This window comes from Camelus dromedarius, chromosome 16 (genome assembly GCF_036321535.1).
Source record: "Camelus dromedarius isolate mCamDro1 chromosome 16, mCamDro1.pat, whole genome shotgun sequence".
Classification (NCBI taxonomy): Eukaryota; Metazoa; Chordata; class Mammalia; order Artiodactyla; family Camelidae; genus Camelus; species Camelus dromedarius.
The window spans coordinates 37,295,464-37,320,073 of record NC_087451.1 but is presented as its reverse complement, the minus strand read 5'-3'; the positions used below and the strand labels follow the sequence as shown (position 1 = coordinate 37,320,073).

The window sequence follows — 24,610 nt, the reverse complement described above, 5'->3', positions numbered from 1 at the left end:
CCTGCTGAAGGAATATCAAGTCCGTGTTCACCACTTGCTCTTTGCTTCCAACCTTGGTCCGTGTTAATGTGTGTTTACCTCGTTGTATCCTTTCCCCCTTCCTGCTATTTTGTATGTCCATGTGATAATAATTTTACATATTTATTATAATTTTTATAATTTTAGAGATAATTTAAAATTTTTTATTTTTGGTGGGGGTAATTAGGTTTACTTACTTATTTTTAGAGGAGGTACGGGGGATTGAACCCAGGACTTTGTGCATGCTAAGCATGTGCTCTGCCACTTGAGCTATACCTTCCCCCTGAGATAATTTTAAAATTGTGATACAATTTTATATTTCCATGTCATGCTTCAAGTGTTCCACAGAATGTTTAATCCACTTCTCTCCACTTTTTATTACCTTTTTTTCAAAAACCTATGGACACCCATATGCCCATCCTCTAGATTCATCAGTTGTCAATTTTTGCTACATGCTTTTGTCTTAAAGTTGTTTTGTTTTTTTTTTTTTTGGAGGGGGGAGTAATTAGGTTTTTATTTATTTATTTTAATGGAAGTACTGGGGATTGAACCCAGGACCTCATGCATGCAAAGCACACGCTCTACCGCTGAGCTATATGCATTTGTCTTTTAAGGATGGTTTGGAGGTGTTTTACTGAGGCCGCGTGAGATAATTTACCTAGCCATCCTCCTGCGGCTGCCTGTTTATTTCTGTCCTCTGTGTTTCGTGCTGCCACCCTTTAGGTCTTTGTACCTAACTCCCCTCCATCTTTTCTTTGCCTCCTTGCCTTGTGGGGGATTTCCCCGGGATCTTCGCCCAGCGCAGAGTGAGCAGGTCAGAGAGTTCCAGCCTTGTCCGAGCTCCTGCCCCACATTGCCCAGTTAACAACCCCCCCCCCCACCTCCCCGACATGAACGCATTTACAGCTCGAGGAGCAGCCGTTCGTCTGAGCTTCCTCATTTGCTGTCCCGTGCTTGGACTGCAGCAGGGAGGCGGTCTCTCGCTCAGCTTCTGCAGACTGCTGATGCCGCCAGAGAGGAAGATGATGAAACGAGGCGGAACCGGCATCTCTGAGACTATCTGGGGCGCGCACCTGCTCCCTGGGTCACTGGGCCCCTGCGCGGGTGGGTGGAGCGGAGGGTGGCGTGGGCTCTGGGGGGCTACTGTGGGCCCCCGCACCTTCTTTGAGGGGCAGAAGCTCAGCCTGCTGACTTCTCTGGGCTCCCGGTAACGGCTCCCCTTCCTCTTTCCCTGCGTGCTTTCCTGCGCGGCTCTGAGTCATCCTTGCTTACTTTCTGTCTCCCTGGGGACTCCCTCTCGGTCCCAGAGAGCAAAGCCTGGCTTTCACACAGTGCAGTTTCTCTTTGCTTGTCCTCAGTAAAGGGTGATGCTGATGAAAAAATTGAGTGTGTGATCAGCTCCCCAGAGGGGCTGGGAGCCCCCACCGGGATTCTTCTAAAAGTCTCTTCTCTTGTTTTCCTACAGGCAAGTGGCATCTTGGGCACCATGGCTCTTATCACCCCAACTTCCGTGGTAAGAATTCTTTGGAGGATTTGTCACCTAGGAAATAGAAAATAAAGATCTCTGTGTAAAAGGACTGCATGAATGTTTAAGCCATCCTGCCTCTGGGGGACATCGCTCCTAAGTTAGGACGTCTTCGTTCACAGGGTCACTGGGGGGATTTGAAGCATCCATGGCTGCCTCTAATCTCACATCCCTCTCACCTGGCACCTTTCCTGGCCCCCCTCCTTGGTGCCTGTCCGCCCTCCTGGCTCCCCCATCGGGAGCCCATCCATGTTTCCCTTGAACCAGTTCTTCACGTGTCAGGGAACATCTGGCCCCCATGAGGTCCAGCATGGTAAGAAGTAAAAATCATCTTACGGGTTCACCGAAGCAGGGACTCAGGGAGGAGCAGGGGAACTTCTGTGGGAAACTTCAGATTAAAACTTGGGTTGGAGAGGAGAGGATGAGGGAGGGTCTCAGAAAAAAAAGTGAATAGGAGATTTTTCAGGTCTCAGTTTGACCTCCTCACCACACCCCCCCCCACCCCCACCAATCATCCTCCCAAGCCCAACCCCACAGCCTTCTGAGTTTGGCTGAAGTAGCATCTCTGTCAAGGAGCATTTTGAGAATCCCATCCCAACCCCATCCCACCCACAGCACCCAGGGGTGACTTCTGCCTCTGATCTCCCTTGCTGGCTTACTGATAATCTGTCTCTTATAATTAAATCTCTATAGCTTATCTCCCCTTCAGGTGGGAAGTATCTTGAGGGCAGGATTTACTCTTTTATCCCTCAGAGAGTCCTGCGCACTGTGGATGGTAAGGGTTCGATAATCCACCCCCTCCCTCCAGTCTGGGTTAACGCTAATCCCAAGATGTTTTGCAAATCTAGTCTTGCAGCCAGAACCCAGCAATGTGTTTTCTTTGCATACTACAAAGGGATATTAATCAAATCCCCTTTTAATTACGTTCTCCATATTACTGCTGAATTAAATCGTGGAAAATTAAATTTCTGGGTGTAAGAATGCCGACTCATACAGCAGAAGCCTAACTCGTGGCTTCTCTTCCAGGCTTTGATTACTACTTTGGAATCCCGTACAGCCATGATATGGGCTGCACTGACACCCCCGGCTACAACCACCCTCCCTGTCCAGCGTGTCCACGGGGCGACAGGCCATCAAGGTAATCCAATCCAAGGCACTGACTATGGGCTCCAGAGCAAGGAGAGATCTGGAGGGTGTGATCCTTCAGGAGTCAATGAGAGAGGCTGACAAGGGAGAGCAAAGACAGCAGGAAAGGTTGAGTACCTCGAGTGCGAATTTAAACGCATTATGGGCATGGAGTGCAAGAAAACTTCTGGTGAAGATGAAGCAAACAAAATTTTTTATTGGAACTTTCCAGGCTCCTTGGACTGTTTAGCTGAGCCGGGGAGAACCTGAAGGCCTCATGCAGGTGGCCTCCTTCCTCCTCTACCTGCTGGCTTTGCTCCTGGACCACTCACCTGGCCCAGACAGTGGACATAGGGTGGGAGATCTGTACAGAGAGCGAGAAAAGGTACCCAGAGCTCCGTACAAGCATCACCCGCCCCCCACCCGCCCCACTCAAACAAATAAGGCAGCATTCTGACGTTGGAATGTCATGCAGGCACTAAACAGGATGTTTTAAAAACATATTCAGTGAAATGGGAAAATGCTCACAATAGAATAGTAAGTGAAAAAGGCAGGAAGCAAGTCATCGACAGTGTGATCTTAACTACCTCTGTATTTACACCTCCAGGAGCCCTAAAGGAAATAGGCCAGAATGGTAACCATTGTTCACACACTCTGGTTGAGGGATTAAGGAATTTTCTTTTTTTTTTTTTTTTCCTTTCTTGTTGTATTTTGCAAACGTTCTGTAATGAGCACGCAATACAGTTATTATCAGAAAAGGTAATAAACCTTATTCGGATAGTAAAGCAACGTAAACCCAGCCCTCTGCTTGTTCAGACCGTACGCTATGGTTATTTTTAAGGTTGCAGCCACCGGGGGGAAATGAGTCTCAGGTGGCTTATTAATAACACAATAGTTAGTATAATAATAACAACCATTTATTGAGGAATTGTTACGTTCCAAGCACTCTGCATACTTATCTGTGACCCATGTGACCACCAAGCGAGGCGAGTGTTTATCCTGATTGTACAGGGAAGGAAGCTCCCCTGGTTCCACGGGTCACGCTGGGGTAGAGTGGGGGATGAAGATTCTGGTCTGGGTCTCTCTCAGTCCAGAGCCTGTATCCTCTCCATCCTAACGACTCAAGAGTGTGGTCGCAGGACCAGCAGCATGGGTGTCTTCTGGGTGCTTGTTAGCAGTGCAGGTGTTCAGACCCCACCCCGAGTTCTGCCTTTTCACAACGTGCCCAGGTGATGCAGAGCACGCTGCAGTGTGAGAAGCGATGCTACAGGACATCTCACTGCCCTTCTGACCGCCTGTGGCCTGGGGGTCACACCTGGGGCACGACTGGCCATATCATGGTGTGACCTACACCAGCCAGTTCCTTTTCAATCTGTGTTCAGCCAAACAGAAGAAAAGCATTGGCCGAGAGAGGAATAGGGCAAGGGTGTAAAGGATGGTGGAGATGGGGCGAGACCATCAAAAGCTGAAAAATTGGACACAAATGATGAGATTAGCATTGTGATGCCCGAGACAGTGCTCTTTTTTTTTTTTTCTGTCTTTTAAAAAAAATCGTAGTCTTTGGTTGATTATTTACCATAGTCTGACCTTCCTCTTAAGCTTCTGGAGTGGTGCGTGTGCACATAGATTTGTGGCGAGGAACTTTCATTTCTTCCCAAGCCCTTCCCTGCACCGGGAGGACAGTTCCTCTGCCTGGGCCTCCCGTGGCCCCCCTTTACTCTCCATCATTCTCAGCTTCTCCCCTGGTCCTCTGTGGCCACCAGGATGGAGGGCTTGAGTTTTTATTGTGTTGCTACTCTATTGAGCAGTGTGCAAACACTAACCGTTCCTTACCTCCTTTAGTCCTCCCCAGACCCCCGGAAAGGGGGCACAGGCAACCCCGCACTTTCGCTCAGGACTGTCAAGCTCTGAGGGCTTGAGCTGCCCCAAATCATGGCCAGAGTCATGACCTGGCCTCTTTGCTGGGCCGTGCATGTATCAGATTCCTTCCCATCAGTGAGACCAAAGGCTGGGTTCGGTTTTTTCCAAGAGATAGAATTGGTTTGACCCCCACCACTTTTCCTAATTGCTAAAGTTTCTCCAAATTCTCCAAACGTGGTTTGAAATTCAAAAGTTGTTTCCAGGGGGCAAGGGTCTACAGCTCGGAGGTGGAGTGCGTGCGTAGCATGCCTGAGGTCCTGAGTTCAATCCCCAGTACCTGCATTAAAAAATAAATAAGTAAACCTAATGACCCCCCCCCAAAAGATGGAAAACAAATACATAATTAATGAAAAAATGAAAAATTTAAAAATTAAAAAAAAACCGTTGCTAACCATCTGTCATATTGTCAGACGTCGTGACGTGGGAAGTCCTGGCTGTTGACTTGGGAAAATACCAAGCGTTGCCCCCAACAGCCAGAAGCCATGATTTCGGGGGGTCCATAGAAAGAGCCAGGGCTGCTGATTGGCTCTGGGACTCTGCTTGAGTAATTTAGTTTGTTTAGACCTCAGTTTCTCCCCTCAAGAAATGGGAGTCCCCCTGTCCCTAGCTCACGGAAGTCTTGGTGAGTTTTACAGAGAGGCCAGGCTTGTCGAAGGATCAATACATCTACAGAAAGGGAATGCAAGGAGGTCTCATACTGGTTTTACACTGGGAGGAAGCGGCAGGCTGCAAAAACCATCTGGGGCCAGACTATTAAGTGTTTTGTATTCATGTGCATCACTGCATTAAAGCATCTCGCTCGACTCTATGACTACTTAGGTCGTGGGAATGAATACTCTACCATCTGTGGTTTCCACACAGGAACCTTGAGCGGGACTGTTACTCTGACGTGGCCCTTCCTCTGTATGAAAACCTCAACATCGTGGAGCAGCCCGTGAACTTGAGCAGCCTGGCACAGAAGTATGCCGAGAAAGCTACCCAGTTCATCCAGCACGCAAGGTGAGGAGTGCCCTGGCGTCCCCGGTGCTGGTCCCCACTCCCACCCACCATGTCCCCTGGGCCCGCACTGCTCAGAGCCACGACGGAGTTCCATTGCCCCGCAGAGATGGATGCATGTGTAGTAAAACTGGAAAACAGTCTGCCCTGGAATCTCACAGCCTGGGTTAGAAGTGCCTCAGGTATGTTCCCAAAGTCCTTGGGAGCTTCCCCGTATCCCTGCTCAGGCCATGCTCTATCATCATTATTATTCTGCCTTCTCCTATGGGTGTATAACCTGCCTGGGGGTAGAGCCTGCCTGCTGTATGCTGGGCACTCCGGGCATTTGTGGAGTTCTTTAGTTGGCAGGGTATGTCCATTTCTTATTGCTGCTGTAACAAACTTACCACCAACTTAATTGGCTAAAACAATAGCAATTTATTCTCCTACGGATCTGGGGGCTGGACATCTGAAATGAGTCTTATGGGGCCAAAATCAAGGTTTCAGCAGGGCTGTTTCCTTCTCGAGGCTCCAGGGGAGAATGGTTTCTTGTCTTGTGCAACTTCAGGGCTGCTGGCATTCCTTGGCTTTGGCCACGTCGTCCTGATCTCTGCTTCTGTGGTCCCCTTGCCTTCTCCTCTTTTGTAGTCAAATCTTATTCCACCTCCTTCTTATAAGGGTGTTTGTGATTACACTGAGGGTCTACTAGGAAAATCCAAGGTAATTTCCTTATCTCAAGACCCTTAACTTAATTGCACCCGCAAAGTCCCTTTTTCCACATAAGGCAACACTCAAAGATTCCAGAGGTTAGATTCAGTGTGACACGCAGGGGTTACAAATTCCAGCATCTCCAGGGCTCAGGTAACCTAAAGAGGGAAGCAGGCTGAATGTGAGGCATTAGGGAGTGGTGGAGATTGTGGTGAACTTGAAAGCACGTGTGCCATCTAACTCTCACTGCCCGCTGCTTCTCTGTGGAAATGGGAGCCTGGATTGTCAGATCTTTCCATTTCTCAAGAAAGATGGGATACCTGGCAGTTGGCAAATCTCCTAATCTTTAAAAGTTAGAAACTACTCATTAAAAATAACAAAAAAAGCAAAAAACCCAGACCTGTGCCACAGTGGGTCTCTAGCAAGCTGCGTATGTGTGTATGTGTGAGGGCTTCTGGTTTACAGCCTCCCTGGTCAGGACAGAGAATAGATTGTGTGAAACAACAGACAGCTCCCAAGTAATGCACCCTGACCTTGTGGTGCACCGACGGTGGGGTACAGGCACACGTGCACACACCTACAGCCACCCCACGCCGCCCCCTCAGCCGGGTCTCGACTCTTCACAGCCGCCCCGTGCTGTCCTCTGTTGAGCCCACGTGTGCTGTCTCAGCTTTCTCCCAAGATTGCAACCCCTTCGAGGGCTGGGGAGCAGTTTCTAGTAGGTCCCTTGGTATTTTCCACAGCCTTTGCCTAAGTGGGCAAGAAAAAACGTGCTGCACACCTGTCCACTTGTGCAGAATTAAAAATAGATTCCACCTTCGGATGACTGATCTCACCAGCTCCTGGAATGTGAGAGAACCCCCAAACCCCTGAACCGCGCTGGGACTTCGTTAGAGAGAAGGGCAGCTGGGAGGGTGGAGGCAGCAATGCAGATCTCTTTATGATGTTTTCTTGATAACAAAACCTGTTTACAGCCTAAATTCTGAGAGCAGTCCCTTAGGGCTTTGGAGACTGCATCTTACCAGTTTTTCAGGGCTTTCTGAGAAACACTTCATTTGTTTTTTATTTTTTCAAATGGTGGATATGAAAAGGGGAAAGCTCCTTCTCCCATCTGGGGCTGTTGAGCACTTATCCGCTCCCGGGAGCTTGGAGACGGCGTCAGGCCCCTGTGCCCTGTGACAGGTGGGTGCTTCGTGGCTGATGGGGACAGTCCGTGCCTCCTTTTGCGGTGAAAGCACAGTGTTCTGGTGGGGGGGGGGTGCGCCGGCTGGGGACTGATTAACGCTCTGAAGTGGACATGGGGCTGTTCATCGACCAGTGAATTAACCAGCGCAAAGACAAACCAATCAACCAACAAAACTCTTTATCATAGGAAAGTGGTGAAGGGTTTGTTAATTTGTGAAGTTACTTATTGAGTGAAAAGTCACATGAATCCTGTTGGCTTTTAACTTGACGGAAAATAATCCTCAGGCCTGCTGATTTCTTTAGGATCTGCCTTGACAGTTCACCCATGATTTTTGAAGTGTCAGCAGAAAAGTCCCCAGATTTGTACTCTCTTCTCCTCCGTGACCTCCGACCCTACCTGGACCTGTTTGTCAGAACTACCGGGGGTCCCTGAAGTCTGGTTTTCTGTTCCCGCTCAGTGAGGGTCCCACCCTAAGACTTCGTTGAACGTTCTTCCTTGGGTCTTTACTTGAATTTAAACCCCAAGCCTAGCAGCAATGCTGAAAGCTAATTCTTCTTTTTTTCCCCCTTTATTTATTCAGGTATATTCAGTTGACCATGTTGTATTAATTTCTGGTGTGCAGCATAGTGTTTCAGTTATATATATAAAAATATATTATATATATATTCCTTTTCATATTCTTTTTCATTATAGGCTGTTGCAAGGTATTGAATATAGTTCCCTGTGCTGTACGGTAGGTCCTTGCTGTTCATCTATTTTATATGCAGCAGTTAGTATCTGTAAATCTTGAACTCTCATTTTCTCCCTCCACCCAGCCTGAAAGTGAATTCTAGATTTGAGTTTTTTAAACAGCAGGCAAAGCTCCAAATTGCCCCCCCCCCCCCGCAAAAAAAGAAAGAGAGAGCAGATGGCATGGGCTACTGGGTCAAGGAGCGAGCTAGTCCTCTGCTCCTTACAGGGTCTCGTGCACTGAACCTAAACTGGGGAAACGGGGCCTGGTGAGGCCGAGGGGATGGGGCACAGGGGTGAGGAGTAGTTGAGGGTGTTTGAAATCAGAGTGTGTGGTCACTGTTCCAGGGTGGGTGTCATTCTGAACCAGGGCCTAGAGAGGCACAGACACAGAGAAGCCCCCGCCTTCCTGGGCTGCATCCTAGGACCTGCATCAAAGGCTCAATGCCTTCTTCTGCTGGGCTGGACCGGCCCCTGCACTGCTCTCCCCATGCTGGTCCAAGTCTCCCCCTCCTTATCTCCACCCCCACCTGTCTCCCACCTAACACACCGACTGCCACCTACGTCAGGGCTCCGGGTTCAGCCTATAGACCATTCTCACCTCCTAGCCACTTCTCGCTTCTTTCTGTTTGAATGTTCAGATGAATAGCCGATGAGGAAATGACCAACTCGTGCTTCACTAGGTGATGGGACTAAGGCCTTCCTCCTGCTGTTCTGTCCACCTTGAGTGCCTACTGCGCATCGCCCACCTGGAACCCCTCGTCCTTCAGGTCTCCTGGTCTCAGAGATCTCTCCCCTCTCCCCCTCACCCCACACTTAATTCGGTTCCCCTGTTACATCCTTTCACAGCAGCTTGTACTTTTCCTCCATCATCGCTGCTAAATCTGTAATGATCATCTGATTAATTTTTTTAAATTGAAGTATAGTCAGTTTACAAGGTGTCAATTTCTGGGGTGCAGCATAATGTTTCAGTCATACACATACATACAAATATTCATTTTCATATTCTTTTTCATTATAGGTTACTACCAGATATTGAATATAGTTCCCTGTGCTATACAGAAGAAATCTGTTTATCTATTTTATATGTATTAGCTAATATTTGCAAATCTCAAACTCCCAATTTATCCCTTCCCACCCCCTTTCCCCCTGGTAACCATAAGATTGTTTACTATGTCTGTGAGTCTGTTTGTTTTGTAGATGAATTCATTAGTGTCTTTTTTCTTTTTTTAGATTCCACATGAGTGATATCATAGGGTATTTTTCTTTCTCTTTCTGGCTTATTTCACTTAGAATGACAATCTCCAAGTCCATCCATGTTGCTGCAAATGGCATTATTTTATTCTTTTTTATGGCTGAGTAGTATTCCATAGTACAGAGAGATATATATACACATATCCGTACATATGTATCTTTTTTTTAGTGCAACATACAAACTTTATTTAACAAAAGTAACAGGTAAAGCCAAACAGGCACTTATATTAAGAAAAACTGACAAGAAGAAATTTTATCTTAAAGACCTTACAGTAACCTACTTGCAGTTGCATTTAACTGAGCTCTGTTGCTGTGTGTATATGTGCATATATATACATATACCACAGCTTCTTTATCCAGTCATCTGTCAATGGATATTTAGGTTGTGTCTGATTAATTTTTAGTTGGATTTTTCTCTCACCTGTTTCCAGTTCGTTGTGAAGCTCCAAGGGTGTGGAAATAATGCTGATCATGGAAATCAGCTTAGTTGTCCCATCCTAATCTTAGTGCCTACAGCTCTATCCCTAGTGCCTGGGGGGAGCCTGGTTGGAGCTTAATGACTGTTCATTGAATGAGTGAATAAATGAGTGAGTTACTTGATCTGGCCTCAAAGATGGGCTGGTGTTGTGCTAGGAATACAAAGGAACATTCTATCTGTCCTGGCTTTTGAGTAGCTCCCAGGCTAGTGCAGAAGGAGATAACGTTAAAAGCTGACTTGAAGGTAGGTTGTATTATCCAGATTTGATCAATACTCTGGGGGAGGGGGAAGGGAAGAGGAAGCTATTGGTGAGCTAGGAGCAGAGGAGGAGTCTTGATGGCTTGGGAGCTGGATCTTAAGAACAGATTAAGTGTATTTAGGCAAGGAACCAGGCAGGGTACGTCTGGGAGAGGAGGCAGATGGAGGTGAGATGCTTGGGAAGCTGGCACCATAGAAGGAGCCTCGGAGCGGGGAAGACGGATGCTGGGCTGCAGGGTTTGGACTATCTTGTGGGCTGCATGGAGCCCAGTGGGCTTTTAAATAGGAAACTGACAGATCAAGTCTGGGTTTGAGAAGATGTCTGGAATGCTGAAGCCCAGAGGGGGATGGTAAAATGCTGGGGGCTGGGTAAAATTGTGCAGCCTTCCATTTCAGAGAGACTCCGTGACCTTTCACCTCTAGGGACCACTGCAGGGGGAGCCGAGAGGGCCGGGAACCAGCTGGGCAGGTGAACACTCCTGGTTTGAGGGAAGCCCCGCCTCCACCTGCAGGCCTGGCTCTCTCTGGCCAGAAGCCTGTGGGGACATTTCCTAAGAGGTGAGAGGTCGGTGTCCCTCCCTGGCCATCTTCTGTTTCAGATCAGGTGATTTGCTGACTTGGCTGTCTCTGGGTCTTAATCTTAATGCATTTCCACGCCCTGCCCCATCCTCTCTCCTGGAATGTCCCCTTGAGCATCTTACTTCTTCTAATAGCTTAACCCCTTTTGTTAGATCTGGTCATATTTTTCTAGCCTGGTGAATATATATATATGAAATCATACTGTCTTATAGTTGGCTTTTTTTTTAACGGAGGTACTGGCGATGGAACCAAGGACCTCATGCATGCTAAGCATGTACTCTACCACTGAGCTATACCCTCCCCCTGTAATTGGCTTTTTTAGAAAAATGAGGTGTAGTTGATTTACAGTGTTGTATTAGTTTCTGGTGTCCGGCATAGTGATTCTTTTTCATTATAGGTTATTAAAAGCTATTGAATACTGTTCCCTGTAATATACAGTGGGACCTTGTTATTGGTCTGTTTTGTATAGAGTAGTTTGTATCTGCTTATCCCAAACCCCTTCCCCTCTTCCCCCTCTGGTAACCATAAGTTTGTTTTCTATGTCTGTGCATCTGTTTCTGTTTTGTAAGTAAGTTCATTTGTGTCATTGGCTTTTTTTTTTTTTAAGTACCAGTTCTCTTTATTTGCTTTATTTACTCTTTATTTTCCGTTCAGCACAGGAGCATAATGAAGGGGTGGTTTGGGGGATCGATGCCCCCTGGGAGCTAGTTTGTGTGGTTTCTGCAAGATGCCACATTTATGAATTCTAGCATGGCATCAGGATGCAGAGGAAGAGGTACTTCCCTGGGTACTATGGATCCTTACGACTGCTGGCTCGTGAAATTCATACTTGTTAGTAAGAAGGCTACTGTTTATTAACTGCTTATGTTGGGCAGTTAATTAATGATCACAGCTTATTGGGGGGCAGCATAACTGTCCCCACTGTATAGGCAACAGAGGTTAAGTTGATTGTCCAGGGTGACAGAACCATGAAATAAAATTCCAGGGGTCTGGATGCAGATCTCCGGCACCTGTCCTCTTCATCCGTGCGTACTGTCGTCCCTCACCATCACGGTGCTCATTCAGCCTCGGGCCCAGGGTACTAACAGGATTTTGATACTGGGCGGGGAGTTTGGAGGATATGCTGAGGGTGAGTGGGACAGGGGTGGATGATGGGACCATGCGCCCAGCCCATATGTAGGGGTGAGCTGACCAATGTTTAACAACCAACACTCTGACAAACAAAGCTCTGATTTGTACCATTTGCCCAATTCTGTGGTGTAAAAAGTATCCTCACTGTGGCTGATTTTAAGATGCCAGTGAGATGTTGCTGAATGTGGGGTTGGGGAGAGATGTGCTGGGGCACCCCATCTTAGGCTGTTTCCACCATACAGGGTCAGTGTCCGTGAAATTACCTCCGGGGCATAGATAGTACTAAAATGTAAAAAATAATTAGGATATGAGGAGTCGTGCACATTTATTACCTGTTTTTAATATCATTTGTTTAACTGTAAGTTGATTTCATTTAATTTTTAATGATGGCCGTGTTTTAACAACTGGCTTGCAGAATTCCTGAAATTTGAACCAGTTCCACCCAGTGTGCGAATGTAACATGGTGTCTCTCTGCAGATTAGAAAAAAGGCGTCCCCTCTGAGCAGGCGCTGATCTGTGCCAGAGTGCCCGGCCAGCGGATTGTGGGCTGGAGTTAAGCTCCGATTTACTCTCTCAGCTGAGAGAGTCCTTGTCTTTGTGCAGGACGCAACCTACACAACTGTACATGAGCAGGCAACAGACACTCTAAATCAGCACCACCCAGTAGAGCTCTCTGCAGGGATGAAAATGTTCTTTCTCTGTGCTGTCCAACATGGTAGCCACTAGCCTTAGCATTTAAAATGTAGCTAAGGCAACTGAGACACTGGATGGATGGATAGATAGATAGACAGACAGACAGATGTAAAATATACAAAACATAAAAAACCAAAAATACCCAAAAAAGAAACAAACAAAAAAGATTAAAAAATTACACGTAACATAAAATTTACCTTTTCAAGTGTATACAATTCTATGTTTTTAAGTACATTCACATTGTTCTGCAGCCATCACCACCATCCAGAACTTTTTCATCACCCCAAACTGAAACTGTGCTCGTTAAACACCAACTCCCCATTTTCTGTTCCTCTCAGTCCCTGGCAACCACCATTCTACTTCCTACCTCTATGAAACGGGCCACTCTGGGTACCGTGTCTTCAAGCCTCATCCCCAGTGTGGCATGTGAGGCACCGAACTCTTAGTTTTGTTTCATTTTCATGAATTGAAATCGAAATAACCACATGTGACTTGTGACTCCTGCATTGGACAGAGCAACTCCGGAAACGCTGCAGAGAAACTGCTGATTGAAGTAGAGAAGGAGAGGCCCCCACTGGGACGTGCACCCTGGGTTTTCTGTCCATCAAAGAGAACTGAGTATAGGCACCGTTCCAACCAGGGGACCCTCGGAGTCAGGACGCAGGGGACTGTCCAGCGCGAGGTTGCACGCAGAGCTGAGGACTCAGAGAGCTTGATGTGAGATGGTGTAAATCAGAGGAAGCAAAGAACTCTTGGGTCAATGTGAAAGTCGAGTCTCTGGCTGCACTGGTGTAAAAAGAGCCCGCACTTCTATTATGACTCTGTACAAACTTGCCTGAGGTCTCCCCTCACCCTGACTGTGTCCTCGGAAAGACCCCCCTCCCCATAAGTGTGGGCTGTGGGACGGGGCTCCCTGAGGGTCCCTGCTGCTGCAGGAGTGGAGAGGCTGTGGATCTGAAGCTGCACTTGATCCCGTCTCTTGCCTGGGAGTGAAGGGTGGGGTGGGGGGCAGTCGGGAACCAGAGGCCTCCCGGGGCACCTGCAGGATTAGATGAGGGGCGGCCAGGTGCCTTGGCCTCTAACGGGACCTTGATCTGGATGTTCCCGGCTCTGTCCTTGGAATTCCCTGTGGTCAACTTGAGTCATTCATTCATCTCCTAGGAAGGGCCAAGGCTGGGAGTGGACATGATGGCCTGGATGCTGCAAAATAGCAGATAAAATTTTAAAATATGTTTGCATTGGACTTTAGAAGGCAGCAGTTAGGGGCCAGGGCTCTGCTCTCAGCCAGGTCTGAGTTTCAGTCCAGACTTGATCATTTACAAAGCTTGAGTAAGTCTTTCAGTCTCCCTGAGCCTCCGATGCTTCATCTGAAAAAGGGAACTTGTGGGTTCTCATGAGGATGAATTTAGACGGCGTGAGTCACACTTAAAAGCTCTCGGTAAATGCGAAAGGACAGTGACAATGATTACAGTTCCTCTCAGTTTTTAACTAGCTAACCAGGTTATCTCCACATTTCCTCTGGAGATTGTAGACAGATGAGTATGTCCTGAGCACATGAGGCAGAAGGTGTTCTGGGTTTTTCCCTGGGGCCAGGGAGAGCCACAGAGACACTGGAACAGCCAGAGTGCCTTCTGGAGGGTTACCTCTTGGCTCTCTCTCGTTTCAGCACCAGCGGAAGACCCTTCCTGCTCTATGTGGGCCTGGCCCACATGCACGTGCCCTTAGCCAGGACCCAGCTCTCAGCAGAAACATGGGGTCGAAGGCCATACGCTGCAGGTCTCCGTGAGATGGACAGCCTCGTGGGCCAGATCAAGGACAAAGTTGACCGCACAGCGAAAAACAACACATTCCTCTGGTTTACAGGTGAAGAAGTAAAACCCAGCCAGTCTAACTGAGATCTAATGGATAACCCTGCACATTCACCACCCCCACCTACCAACCAGAGGAGCAGAGTCTGGGCAAGTCATCCTCTTTAATGGGGCCAGGGGGCTGGCCTTGAACTTGGGGCCTCATTAGCTTGCGTGCTGAGCACCTGTCCATTGGGGCCACCAAGGCGGAACCCCTGGAAAGGCTGGCACAGAGGGGACAGGTACCCTGCTGGCCCCTTGGGTATTGATTAGGGTTATCTGGATATTGCTCTTAATTGTTAATGAATGACTTTGACACTGTGAACTTATAGAGTCCTCGGGCAGTTCTGAGACTCCCCCTTCAGCATCCTCCCGCATCCCAGAGGTTGCCACCGGTCACCAGGTCACATCTTTTCTCTGAGTGGAGCTGAGCTAGTGAGCTGTTTTAAGGGCCCACACAGGCATTGTGGGTCTCAGGTCCCTGTCTGGAACGAGGGCAGGAGACACCTGTGTTTCAGTCTATTCTCTACTATTGGGAAGGTTACTTCACCCTTGTGAAACCTCTCTTTCCTTGTCTGCAGAATTGAGCTAACAGTCGGAGCTACTCCTTAGCACGTTGGAGGAGGATGAGATAATGTATATGAAGCCCTGGGTGCATCACAGGTGCTCAGTGAGTGGTTGCTGGGCCGATGACAAGGGAAACAAGATTCCTAAAACTGTGTAGGAAGGCAGGAGCCTCAACGAGGGGTAGCTCGGGGCAGGGACCAGCCACCTCTCTGAAAGCCCATCAGAGGCAGGTCCCCTAGAAAAGGTAATTCTTCAAAGGTAGGGGTCATGTTTGTTTTCACAAATCCTTTTTCTCTCCAGTCCCCTGCTGGGCACAGGGACATGGTGACAGAGAGAAAGAGAACTAGCTGAAGCATCCATTAGCCTGTTGACTGCTGCCTGTTGACCGCTACATGTTGCTTTTTTTTTTTTTTTCTTTTTTTGGTTTCTAGGAGATAATGGCCCGTGGGCTCAGAAGTGTGAGCTTGCAGGGAGCGTGGGGCCCTTCACTGGATCGTGGCAAACTCATCAAGGTAGCTCGGGTTGGGGCATCCCATGGCTGGTGCTGAGCCCAAGTGTGGGCGTGAGATTCCACCTCTAGGGGGACCAGTTTATATCTGGGCCTTGGGGCATCATTGTGAAGTAGGGACAGATTACTCACCAGCTCCCAGGTTCCAGGGAAGAAACAAATTGGGACTGAGAAAGTTCGTGTTCAGCCTGGACCGTCCCTTTCTCTCCTCTCCTCCCAGCGCACCAGCTCTCCCCATGATGAGCCAGTCCGTGGACCTTCCAACACATATGCCTTGCCTTTACTTTCATCCTGATGTTCTTGCACTTCCTCCTTCCTTTCTTTTCTTTCATTTTTTCTTTGAGTCATTCCTCCATCTACCCAACTGTTAATTTACCTCATTTATTCAAGAAATATTTAGTGCACAGCCATGCAAGGTTTCTGTATGTATTACCTCTAAAGCTTAGTGAAAGGCAGGTAGCGATAACTCCATTTACAGATGAAGAAGGGGAGAGGCTCAGAGAGGCTGAGTAACTCATCTAGAGTCACACAGTTTGGGAGGACAGAGCTAGGCTTGCTCCTAAGTTAAAGCTGGTGATCTTTTGACGTGACACAATACTGCCTTTCTCTGTTTAAACATCCTTCAGCCCCCAGCTCAGCACCCATCTTCTCTGAGAAAGTTTCCCCACAAGGACCCCACTTTCTGGAAGAGCAGTCATGCTGAGGACGATTTGGCAATATGGACCAAAGGTTTGAAAAATATGCATGCCCATTGATGCATTAATTCCTCCTTTAAGGATCTGTCTTAAGGAAATAATTAGCCAAGCGTACAATGATGTATGTAAAGGAATGCTCATTGCAGTAGGTTTTTAAAAAAAAATAGTTGGACATGAGCCAGGTGTCCAGCAAGAGAGGAGTGCTCAAAGAAATTATGGTACATATATTTAAAGAAATACTAAGGAGGGGAGGGTATAGCTCAGTGACAGAGCACGTACTTAGCATACACAAGGTCCTGGGTTCAATCCCCAGTACCTCCATTAAAAAAAAAAAAAAAGAATGACTGTCTAGAGCAGTGTTTCTCAGGCTTTAATTGTGGATGGTCCCCTGGGGATCCTGCACCCAGTAGGTGTAGGGTGGCGATGGAGATGTTGCATTTATAACAAGTTCCTGTTATGTTGATACAGCTGGTCCAGGGACCACACTTTGAGAACCACTTAGAATATCCACAGCTTGACCTTATGAGTCTAGAGTCATTCAAGTCTAGAACTTTCGGATCTAGACCCATGGTTATCAGGTGTGGTCCCAGGACCAGATGCATTAATACCACCTGAGAGCTTGTTAGCACTGTGGATGGTAGGGCCTCACCCTGGACCTGCCAAATCAGAATCTCTGGGGATAGCAAGTGTTGGTGAGGGTGTCACACAAATGGCAAATGCTGGAGAGGGTGTGGAGGAAAAGGAACCCTGTTGGTGGGAATGTAAATTGGTGCAGCCACCAAGGAAAACAGTATGGAAGTACCTCAAAAAATTAAAAATAGCACTACCACATGATCCAGCAATTACATTCCTGGCTATTTATCTGAAGAAAATGAAAGTACTGGTTTGAAAAGATACATGCACCCGTGTGTTCATTGCAGCATTATCTACAATAGCCAAAATATAGAAGTGACCTAAGTGTCCATCAGTAGATGAATGGATAAAGAAGATGTAAGATACAATGGAATATTACTCAGCCATAAAAAGAATGAAATCTTGCCATTTGTGGCAACATGGATGGACCTACAGGGTATTACGCTAAGTGAAATAAGTCAGACAGAGAAAGACAAATACTGTATGATCTCACTTATGTGTGGAATCTGAAAAAGGAAACAACTGAATAAACACAACCAAAAAGAAACAGAGTCATAGATACAGAGAACAAACAGGTAGTTGCTGGGGGAGGGGTTGGGGTGTGGTGGAGGAGGGAGAGAAATAAGTGAGAGATTAAGAAGTGAAAAAGTCCAATTACTACAAAATAAATAAGTTACAGGTATGGAATGCACAGTGTGGGGAATATAGTCAATAATTATGTAATCTCTCTGTGTGGTGACAGGTGGTTACTAGACTTACCGTGGTGGCCATTTTGAAATGTACAGAAATACTGAATCACTGTGTGATGCGCCAGGAGCTAACATAGTGTTGCAGGTCAATTATGCTTCAAAAACAGGCAAACAAACTCAAAGAAGAAGAGATCAGATTTGTGGCTACCAGAGGCGAGAGGTGGGAGTGGGCGAAGGGGAACTGGATGAAGGCGGTCAGAAGGTACAAACTTCAAGTTATAAGATAAATAAGTACGAGGGATGCAATGTACGTCGTGCTAAATGTGATTAACACTGCTGTATGTTATATGTGAAAGTTATTGAGAGTAAATCCGAAGAGTTCTCATCACAAGGAAAAAAAAAATTTTTCTATTTCTTTCATTTTGTGTCTCTATGAGGTGATGGATGTTGACGAAACTTACGGTGATAATTATTTCATGAAGTATGTAGGTGATACCATTATGCTGCATACCTTAAACTGATACAGGGCTGGTTGTCAACTGTACTCAGTAAAATTGGAAAGGATTAAAAAAGCTCTGGGGCTAAGTCCTGGCAATCTGTTTTAACAAGTCCTTTAGGCGATATGGATGCAGGTTAAAATTTGAACTACGCTGTCCGATACACCGTGCACTAGCCACACATGGTTATTTAGATAAAAATTAAATTAGAACTCAGTTCCTTAGTCATACCAGCCATACTTCAAGGGCTCAGAAGCCACATGTGGCTGGTGGCTACCATACTGGTTAGCATGTTTTCATCATTGCAGAAAGTGCCGTGGGGCAAACACACGAGCAGGTGATTATAAAGCAGGGTAAGAACTCCATGAGGGGAGCACCAGGGCTTCTCGCCCACCTGGGAGGGGAACAGGAAGGCATCCCTGAGTGGTGTGAGTTTGGAAGAATGAGTAGGAGACCGCCTGGGATTTGCTGGCGACGGGGTTTGGCATGGCCTGGGCGAGGGTGGGAAGAAGAGAGAGGCGGGGCTGTCCAGCTGTCTGTGCATCTGGAGCTCATGGAAGCAGATTGAGTGGAGAGACAGGGAAAGCCGGGATCAGCGTTTGAAGGGCTTTTCTTTTAGTCATGATTCTAAGGAAATGTGGAATCGTGGAAGGATTTTTAAGAGAGTGGCATTTGATTTTTTTAAGTGGTGGTGAGGTTCATGGAGCATAAAGCTAAACTGTGCAATTCAGTAGCATTCAGCCTATTCACAGTGTTGTGCCACTGTCGCCTCTGCTGGGTCCCCCCAAGCCTTCATCACTGCAAAAGAAATCCCCATACACTTTAAACACTAGCTCTGCGTTGCCCTCTGCTCCTGACACATTGTTCCATTTTAAAGGACCTCTCTACCGTCCGTGGGGCTGAGGGAAGGAAGAGGAGCAGGTGCCAGACTCATTTGTACTGAGCCAAAGATGAAAAATAAATGAGGGACAGACTCTCCAGGATTGTCCCCACAGTCAAACAATGCCAGGGTGGGAGGCCCCATCTTTATTCCAATTGCCTTGTTGTCCAAATGTGGAAACTGAGGCCAAGTAGGTTGGAGGGCTTTCCTGAGGCCAGCCAGTGATGGAGGGGGCCACGTGGTTTGACCACCATTGGCTCACTCCTTAACACACGGGATTGTTGTTTCTCACATTTTGTTCTACCCGATCGACTGCTCAACCAGTTGGAACATCCTGTCTTACAAGTTGGACCCCGTGGTTGTCAAGGAAAATCTGGTTAGCCCCTGTTCCAGTCTGAACCTTTCTAGATTGATGGGAGGCAGAGTGGAGAGGTGGAAAGATGGTTTTGGAGGCTTGAATCTCGACTCAGCGTGGGGACTGGTGCCTGGTGGCCCCCTGCCCTTCCAGTATGGCTTCCTCCTCCGGAGGGTCTCTGGAGACCCATCTCGGGGGACCGGTGGGGAGGACCAGCTGAGACATCGCATGGAGGGAACTCAGCCTGGCGCTTAGCCTCAACCCCTGCCCCTCACCCCTTAAGACTCCATTTCTTCACTCTCAGCCAAAACAAACTGGGGGGTCCCCACAAAGAGAATTGGAAGAAGTGCCCTGAGAAAGATTTTCCTACAGAGTACACGGGCAACTTAAACAACATGGACAACTTCACAAGTGCTTTGGTCCTTAGCTTGGGAAACTTTGCTCTGAAGCTGGATTTTATTCATCTCAAAATTACACCCTTTTGGGGGCAAGGCCTTGCATAAATGTTGTGGCTGGATGTGGTATCCGTGGGACACAGCACTTGAATTTGTGGTGGCGGGGTAGGGGCTGAACGCTACTCTCTTTTTGCAGGAGATCCTAAAGGCGAACTTTTCCTTCCTCATTTTCTAAACCTGTTTCCTGTCCACTGTTTTATAGCTTTCTTCCTCCTCTCTGCTCAGAATGCTGCTGGGGGCTCTGGGAGGCCAGGCAGAGCACCGTGTGGAAGGGACATGGCTGGGGGCTCGGGTCATGAGGCTGGTGGTCCCTCTGGACCACCTGCTCTTCTTCACTCAGGTTCCTTGTCAGTGGGATGCCTGCACATCCTGCTGTAAAGGAGGCCAGTCTCCAGAATAGATGAAAGAGAGAAGACAGTCAATGTTTTCGCAACAGAGTAGGACAAACAGTACCCAGAGCCCTGCTTCTTTCTCCCCGCGGCCAGCCCAGTATGTCAGGCCACGTGCTGCCTTCCCCTGTTACCCGAGCCCCCCGGAGCCCCCCTCCTGTCTTCTCTTTCCTTTCCTGGCCAAGCCGCTTTGCTCAGCTGATGGGATGAGGCAGCGTCTCCTGGAGTCATCTTTTTACCCCGTGCCGGGAGTGAGGATGTGCCACTGGGCTTGGCTTGCGTGCGCCCTGCAGGGCAGAGGAGAAACTGAGCCGGGGGGCAGGGGGCAGCGCAGAGGGCCTTGCCTTCTTGCAAACAAAGAGGGTCCGAGGTGCGGGTCGACCGGTGACCCCGAGCCCACGGCCCCTGCGCAGGCCCTGCTCGGAGCAGCCGTCCCTCCCTTCCCCACTCCGGACCTACTTCCTATCCGGGACAGAACCAGCACCTTGTTTGTCCCCTGACTGACTGCTCCTCTGTCTGGAAAATCTTTTCTTGTTTTATTTGAAGAACAGAGCTGTTCCTTCCTCCCCCTTGGTGATGAGGAAACATTGTGTTGAATTTGGCATCCTCAGCTTCTAGGAGACCTTGGTTGTTTGTAATTCGATGCTATCGGCTTGTTGCATAACCTTTCCCACTGGGAAGCGGACCCTACATCCTGGGCCTTCTGTCCAGTTTGGGGCAGAGGTGGGGCTGGGGGAAAGAGTGAGGGACCAGGGATGCTGGCTGTTGGCCCAGGCTCGGGGCAGGGCCCACCGATGGGGACTCAGTGGAAGTGAAATTATGTCTCTGTCTGGGCCACAGGCCACCAGGCTTACAGTGTCCCCACCACCACACTCATGGCCACCCCAGGCCAGCCAGAGTCCCCGGTCCTGACAGCGGTCTGGCTGCCCTGTGTTTCTAGAAAACTAGTGTGTGGGCTGCGGGCATCCTTGGCAAAGGCACGTGTTTATATTTAGAAATGAGCCCTGCTTCTTTAGAAGGTTATAGAATGTGCCCTGCTCAGAACAGGCCTGTTCTTCTATCCGAGTTACGAATATAAATGCTTTTGGGAGCCAGGCAGGTAATATTAATGAACAAACGTTTGTTTTTGTCCATTGCAGGCAGCATTAGGGATTTAGTAAATTGGAGAGAGGGCTCTGTCTAATGACATTCAGAATTAGTTTGGGGGGAGGGCAGAGCTCAGTGGTAGAGCGCATGTCTAGCATGCATGAGGTCCTGGGTTCAACCCCCAGTACCTCCATTATTAAATAAATAAACCTAATTACCTCCCCTCTCCCCCTACCCCAAATACATAAAACTAGACTGCTTTAAAAAAAAGTCACATAAAAAATATGATTTATGCCAAACCAAACTGTCAAGGGGGCGGAGTTTAGCCTATGGGTTGCCAGTTTGCAACTTCTGCTCTTGTCTCTCTGTAGGTAATTTTGTTGCGTTTTTGGTTTTGTTTTGCTGTGGGTTTTTTGGATTGCATGTGTTGGGCACTTCCGTGGTAGGCACTGTGGGAGAGGACCTGACTGAGAACTTTATATGCATTAGCTCACGGGAACGTTCCCCAGAATCCCATGAGGTCAGTACAGTCATTTCCACCCCCTTCCCCACTTCATGGCTGAGGAGGTTCAGACCAAGGGATGCTAAGAATTCTGCCCAGGGCCTCACAATGAAAAGGCGTCCTCCCATCTACCTGACTAATGGTTCTGAAACTCTGGTCCTCAGACCATTGGTGTCAGAATGACCTGGAATCAGAGCCCCACCCAAGACTTAGGAAATCAGAATCTCCGGGGGGTCCTGCAGGCGGCTCCCTGTACGGAGAAGTTTGCCAGCCTCTGTCTGAGCATCGCTGCCTTTCTGACTCAGAGAAACATGGCCTTTGAGTCCTTCCTGGGAGGGACCACTATTCCTAAGCGTTGGCTGTGGTGAGTCTTCCTCAGCCTGCCCTTTCCTTGATGCATCACAGAATGCCGTTTCACTTCCGTAGCCAGGGAAGAACAAGTAAGCAAATTCATGAATCATGGTTCTGTTTATATTTTGGTTGCTGAGGCTAAATATTTATTGCTTTAAGTAAGAGGTTCTGCCTTAATTAGAGTCATAACTAACCACAAGTGCATTGAAATGCATTCTCATGACCCTGAGATGTGCCTTCCCCGATGGAAAGCCAAACGCCACTGACACTTTTCATGTGCCAGTGCCACTGATCAAAGTTGTAAGGTTGATCTAAGCTAACGAACGGATTTTGAAATTTAAAAAGTCCCTATTTTAATTTAGGGATTTATCTATTGTTCTTACTCAGGATGACGTATAGGGTCACATTTATGATCCCGTGGCCTAAAGGTATTAAGGTGAATGCAATATAAACCCTGTCATTAGAAAGCACATAAGCTACATTTAGTTTCGAAAAGCATGGTGTCCACTTTTTGGTTTTTGCCCTTTGCCCTCCTCACCTTTGCCCTGGAACAGGTGTGCTCTGCATTAAATCACCAGGAGAGCTTTATAAAGTACTGATATCCAGGCCCCACCGCAGGCCAATTAAATCACAATCTCTGGGAAAGGGACCTTGGCATGGGTATTTCTCAGAAGCTTCCTTAGTGATTTGAATATGCATTCAGGGATGGGAAATGCTGTCCTAGAAGGTCCTAGAAGGTTTAATGGGTGAGGGTGCTGGCATTGTCACTAGACTTGGATTCATATCCTGACTCTCCTGTTATGCTTGCTGTGTGACCTTGGACAAATTACTTAACCTCTCTGAGCTTCATCTGAGAATGGGGATAATAGTGCCTGGCTCACAAAGTTGTCATAAGGATTAAATGAGATAATGGTAGGAAACTCTTAGCATTATCCTTAGGTGCACTTACTTTGGTGCTTAGGAAGGGCTCAAACAATAGGAGAGATTATGGTTGCCGTTATTATTATGTTTAACTCGGAATGAGTTTCCATTAGTAGGAGCAGGTATCACTGAAGAAGAGAATTAGGGGACCTGGGCCAGCTACCATGGGTTTCAGTATGTGCTGGTTCAAATAAACCACGACACACACTGTTAGATGTTTCTGATAATCAGATGCTTGGTTATTAAGTATCAACCCTGGGGACCCATGGAGAATGCTGGTCGACTCTTTTTAAGTTGGTCCACCCCTAGCAGTGCCAGTGAGATACCGGAATTTGGAGTGAGATGATGTCCACGCTGTGGGGGATTTTTTTTTTTTTTTATAATTGCTTACCACACTCTGGACTTTTTAAAGATAAATTCCTTTCAAGTACAAGGTTTGTGGGCATGGCTAGAATAGAGAACTGTGTCTTTCTGTTAAAGCCAGAACTCAAGGTATAGCCAGTACCAGCTGGCCAGCCTTGACGACACAGTGGGGGATTGCCCCTCATGTGTCCACATTGAGGGGCTTCTCGCTGCCAACCTTCTTTATCTATTTGTCTCAACTGAATCTTTGTAAGTCCACCCTGTTGACACATTCACGTTTTGTAACTAGCTGAATTCCTCATACCCTCTCCAAGCTTCCGACTCTGTGCTGAAATAGGGCAAACACATTGAAATACTTCTCTCTGAAAACAAATTAGTAAAGTTAGTCCTCTAAAAAAGAACAATACAAAAGATTATGGCAAATGAGCAGAACTCCTAGTGGTGAGGACCAGTTAGCAAACTTATTAATTAGGGGCTCGTGTACCCTTCTGAAAACATCTTCGAGGCAGAGACCCAGCCCTGCGTGCTGACTCTGGTGCCCATAGCCAATCACAGTGCCAGCCCCCAGCCCTGGCCTTCTGGTTGACCCTCGGAACAACCGGCTTGTTTCTTGAATTGAAACCTTCGCCTTTGCTTAGCATCTGGCCTCGAAGGCTGAATGAGCAAGTCCGTTTGAGTTTTGTGCTCCGGAAGCGTGTAAATAAATGGGCTCCATATTTTCACCCATCTATTCCCCAAGCTTCCATACACATGCCTCTCGTGGGGGAGGAATTCCCCGCAGAGCCCGAGCACGTGCGATCATAGAGGCTTCCGCCCTGCTCTCTGGCCTGAAGCCGCGGTGTCTGCAGCATAAGTCATGCATTCCAGGGCCACGTGCACGTGCCTTCTGCGCAGCGCTGGGGTCTGTTCCCCACGCGTGAATGATCGGGGGTGGGCTCTCTAGGTGTTCCTGGGAGGCATGGCTCTGGAGAGGAAGAAGGTATTTGAGAAGTCCTGGGCCAAGTCAAAGAGCTTCCCACTCAGCCCACACAACTCCACGTGGCTTCTTGAGCCCTACACCCCTAGACATAAACAGTCCATACAACGTGAGTTGTTTAGTGTTTTGTTTCTTACTTCCACACTCCGGGGACTCCAAAGCTGGTTATGAGAAAATTCCAGGAATGCCGAGCATTTCCGGTGCTGTGCGCTGGGCCAGGGACATCAAAGCTTCTGTTTGCTTCAGGGTGAGGGCCGAGTGACAGAAGCCTTGGTCTCCTCGCCCCCTCCCTCCCGTCACCCCGCCTTTGTTACTCA

The 24,610-nt window shown here is 47.9% G+C and overlaps 1 protein-coding gene across 8 annotated transcripts in view; it reads left to right on the top strand.

The window, feature by feature from the left end:
• ARSG (arylsulfatase G) overlaps positions 1–24,610 on the top strand; it is a 69,992-nt gene that overhangs the window by 26,651 nt on the left and 18,731 nt on the right. For 6 of the 8 annotated variants that reach the window (XR_010384573.1, XR_010384572.1, XM_064495625.1 and 3 more), the window contains 5 exons: positions 1,484–1,531; positions 2,570–2,681; positions 5,450–5,587; positions 14,246–14,442; positions 15,425–15,505. Coding sequence is in view for 6 of the 8 variants with exons in the window: in XM_064495625.1 (XP_064351695.1) it covers positions 1,484–1,531; positions 2,570–2,681; positions 5,450–5,587; positions 14,246–14,442; positions 15,425–15,505 (576 nt within the window). In the remaining 2 variants the exon portion in view is untranslated. Of the gene's footprint in view, positions 1–576; positions 1,123–1,483; positions 1,532–2,569; positions 2,682–5,449; positions 5,588–14,245; positions 14,443–15,424; positions 15,506–24,610 lie in introns of those variants that run through there. The other 2 variants (XM_064495628.1, XM_010975971.3) reach the window with 2 other exon arrangements.